The following is a 3,469-nucleotide window of genomic DNA, read 5'->3' as shown; positions in this document are numbered from 1 at the left end:
ATTACAAAATAAATCTGCCATTGAGTGCACAAAAAGCAATTGAAATTTTCTCAGATACATTCTTGTAGTCTGACAGCTGACAGTTATTAAATGAAAATAATAATTTCAGGTACTCTCATGTATGAAATTAGACAACGCGTCTTTCTCTTTCTTTTTAGAGCAAATGGCATGTCGTGGAGGCAAATTTACATGACATTATATAAATCGTTTTATTAATTTAAAACAATTGAATCGGTCAAATTATTGGGGTCTTCCATTTATTTTTCTTTTGGGGGATTGACTTTGTGGGGACACCGACAATCTTTCTTTCTTTCTTTTTTTCTTATTGAATGTTGGTCGCCTGTACTCGCCTCACAAAATAAGATGTCTATATTCCTTTACATTTCATTCCGTTATGTGCTAATCCGTCATATTCGTATTCGTTGTGCCGGTGTAACTGATATCATGAGAGTTTAGATCAAATAAAACGGTCTACTTTCTTACTTTAATTATTATTAACAAAAACGTGCATTTATACTACCAATAACCCCAATACTGCCCAGCTACAAATCAGTCACATTATTCCAGTCATTCCCATCGCGCTGTTTTTCTTCATATCTTAATTCACAACGAAACTTTAGGCAGTATAAAATAATATTAATTAAAAAAAAAACAATAAAAACAATAAACACAATTGTAGAGGTGTATATTAAATATCTAAAATGTTAAAAACGTGTAATTTCACTTAATGCAAAAACTAAAAAAATATTTAAAAATGTGTATAATCTGCAGGAGCGGTATGTTAAGTTAGTGCGCTTTGAGCTCTCGGACAGGAACGACTAGAGAAGCTTTAGGACCCAGAGCATATCGCCTTCCATCTCAAGCGTATATAAGTGCACTCACAAAACTATTTGACAGAGGTGAAGCTCCCAAGCTGAGAGTGCAAGTGTTGTCATATAGGAGTTTCCGCGTGGTGTTTAAGCCTGTAACTCGCACCCACTTTACAGCTTAGCACACAGCCGCGGCAGCCTGCAAGTTTGTATTGTCCCGAGAATTTCGAGCCAACGCGGCTTTCTCTGGTACTGCGAACAAGCTGGATTCCCGGAGCTCTTCACCATGTCTGGCGGGTTTTAGATACTCCATGGAGCAAGCAAACCTCTACGAGGTCGCCCCGCGGCCACTGATGTCCAACCTTGTACAAAGCCAGCAAAACGCCTACATCTATAAAGACACCGCCACCGCTGGAGACCTGAGCGAAATCTGCGAGAACGAAAACTCCATCGACATCAGCGCGTACATTGACCCCTCTGCCTTCAACGACGAGTTCCTGGCTGATCTTTTCCATAACAGCTCCAAACAAGACAAACTCAAGCTGGCGAGTGGAGACTACGATTACCCCCACGGCGTTAATGGCACACCGGGCCCCGGGGCCCAACAGATGTACGGCTGCCCGATCAACTACATGGATTCCTCCAAACTGGAACCGATATACAACAATCATGCACGAATGAGACCCGTCGCCATCAAGCAAGAGCCTCGGGAGGAAGACGAGCTTGGCCACTCGATGCCACCCACATACCACCACTCTCAACACCACCCGCCACATCTGTCTTATCTTCAGCATCAGATTGCGCACTGTGCGCAAACCACCATGCACCTCCAACCGGGGCATCCCACACCTCCTCCGACACCCGTACCCAGCCCGCAGCACCAACACAACCACCTGCCGGGGGGCTCCATGAAAATGAACGATCGGGGGAAATCCAAGAAGCAGATTGACAAGAACAGCTCCGAGTATCGGCTGAGGAGGGAGCGCAACAACGTCGCCGTGCGCAAGAGCCGGGACAAGGCGAAAATGCGCAATGTGGAGACGCAACAAAAAGTGATCGAGTTGTCGTCGGATAACGATAGACTGCGCAAGAGGGTGGAACACCTCACACGAGAACTGGAGACGTTACGGGGCATCTTTAGGCAGCTTCCCGACGGGTCGTTTGTCAAAGCCATGGGCAACTGCGCCTAAACGGGACCGGGAGCGGAGTGTGCTGGACTTTTGAAGTTTGCGTGATTTTTACGTCTGCTGGATAAACGCTGACAATCTGTTAAATTTAAACTGTTTCTATAGGAGCCAGGCAGCTGCGGTATACATGTGCCTTTTGTACAAAAACGATAAGCTCATCTCATCACACATCAGAACTATGGACTGAATGGTTGTTGTAAGTGTAGTCCTGTAAAGAATGTGTGTTAGCCACGCGAAACATATCAGTGCAGCTAATGGGCATGATTTCACCGTATCAATCTACTTTATTGTTGAGTTATCAGCTTTCAGTATTCCTCATTTTTTGCGCCTTGCCCCTTTGGTTGCATATTAACTGAACTATACAACAGTTATTGAAGTGATACAACATTTGTGCCATTCCATCCAGGCTGTATTTCCACCTCACCTGTTGAAGCATAACATTCACTGTATGATACCGTTGATGTAATACTTTTTCAAAGAGGGTGGGGTGTAGTTGTTTCATGGACGTCAGTAGACAAAATGCCAAAGCATAGGACTGGAACGCATTGTTTTTTTACTGTGGTACTAGGCTATTTGTCATTCATAAACCAGACTGTATGCACTATTGGCTATGTTGTCAAAATGCCACCTGTTGAAGCACATTGTGAACATTTTACCATGATCTGGGTACTGATCTGTAAAACACCTGTCAGTATACGCTTTTTAGAGTAAATGCTTTGTATTTATGCAATATAATTGATAAAAATATGAAAGGGTGCATATCTCTATGCAATGTCTGTTGCTGTGTTTAGGAAGATTCCAGTGTGCTTTCTCACTGATTCTGCAGTGAACTGAATTCGCTCTGTAAGTGTGCGAGCATTTCATGTGAAATGTTTCTTTCTTTTTTTTTTTTTGTACAAGAACACTCGAGCAGAGACCGGTTTCAGTGCCTTTTGATTTTTCCTGTCTTTTTTGCCATCACTGACTGAAACTTTGGAGAACAATAGCCAATACAGCAAGGAAAAGGAAGCACTTTTTTACAAACGGCATATTGCATATTGTTATACAAATGTTTAAATACGTTTCAGTTTTAAAATGAACTATATATATATATATATATATATATATATATATATATATATAAATATATATATATATATATATATATATATATAAATATATGCCAAAAATTATGAATTAAAAAGATTGTTTTACTTATGTCTCATTGCTATATCATTTTGACTCATGAGCAGCTTTTGATGTCCTACTAAATACCTGCTTTTATCGGTGATTTAACTCAATAGTCTATGCAATAATCTGTCTGAGATTTTTTTAATTCACTTTAGTGCAGTTGTTTGATGCGCTCCTTCTGTAAGATAGTTATAATTTCTTCAAAATGTATTTTTTGCATTTATATGTATTATTTGCACTCTAAAGTTGTTTGTCATTTGACTGAATGACACAGGCAGTACGTTTGTAGCCATTGTCATTAGA

At 40.6% G+C, this 3,469-nt stretch overlaps 1 protein-coding gene across 1 annotated transcript; it reads left to right on the top strand.

Moving 5' to 3' along the window:
* Window positions 1-881: 881 nt before the first annotated feature.
* On the top strand, window positions 882-3,137 carry LOC127618553 (CCAAT/enhancer-binding protein alpha-like). The gene has a single exon (XM_052091075.1). It carries the CDS (start codon window positions 1,121-1,123, stop codon window positions 1,997-1,999), a length of 879 nt encoding a protein of 292 aa, XP_051947035.1. The 5' UTR covers window positions 882-1,120; the 3' UTR covers window positions 2,000-3,137.
* The last annotated feature ends 332 nt before the right edge of the window (window positions 3,138-3,469 follow it).

Source organism: Xyrauchen texanus, chromosome 2 (genome assembly GCF_025860055.1).
Source record: "Xyrauchen texanus isolate HMW12.3.18 chromosome 2, RBS_HiC_50CHRs, whole genome shotgun sequence".
In the NCBI taxonomy this organism is placed as follows: domain Eukaryota; kingdom Metazoa; phylum Chordata; class Actinopteri; order Cypriniformes; family Catostomidae; genus Xyrauchen; species Xyrauchen texanus.
This window is presented reverse-complemented; position numbering and strand designations above follow the sequence as displayed.

What these genes read in the sequence shown, in the direction of transcription:
- LOC127618553 (XM_052091075.1), top strand. Translation starts at nt 1,121, where the DNA reads ATGGAGCAAGCAAACCTCTACGAGGTCGCCCCGCGGCCACTGATGTCC.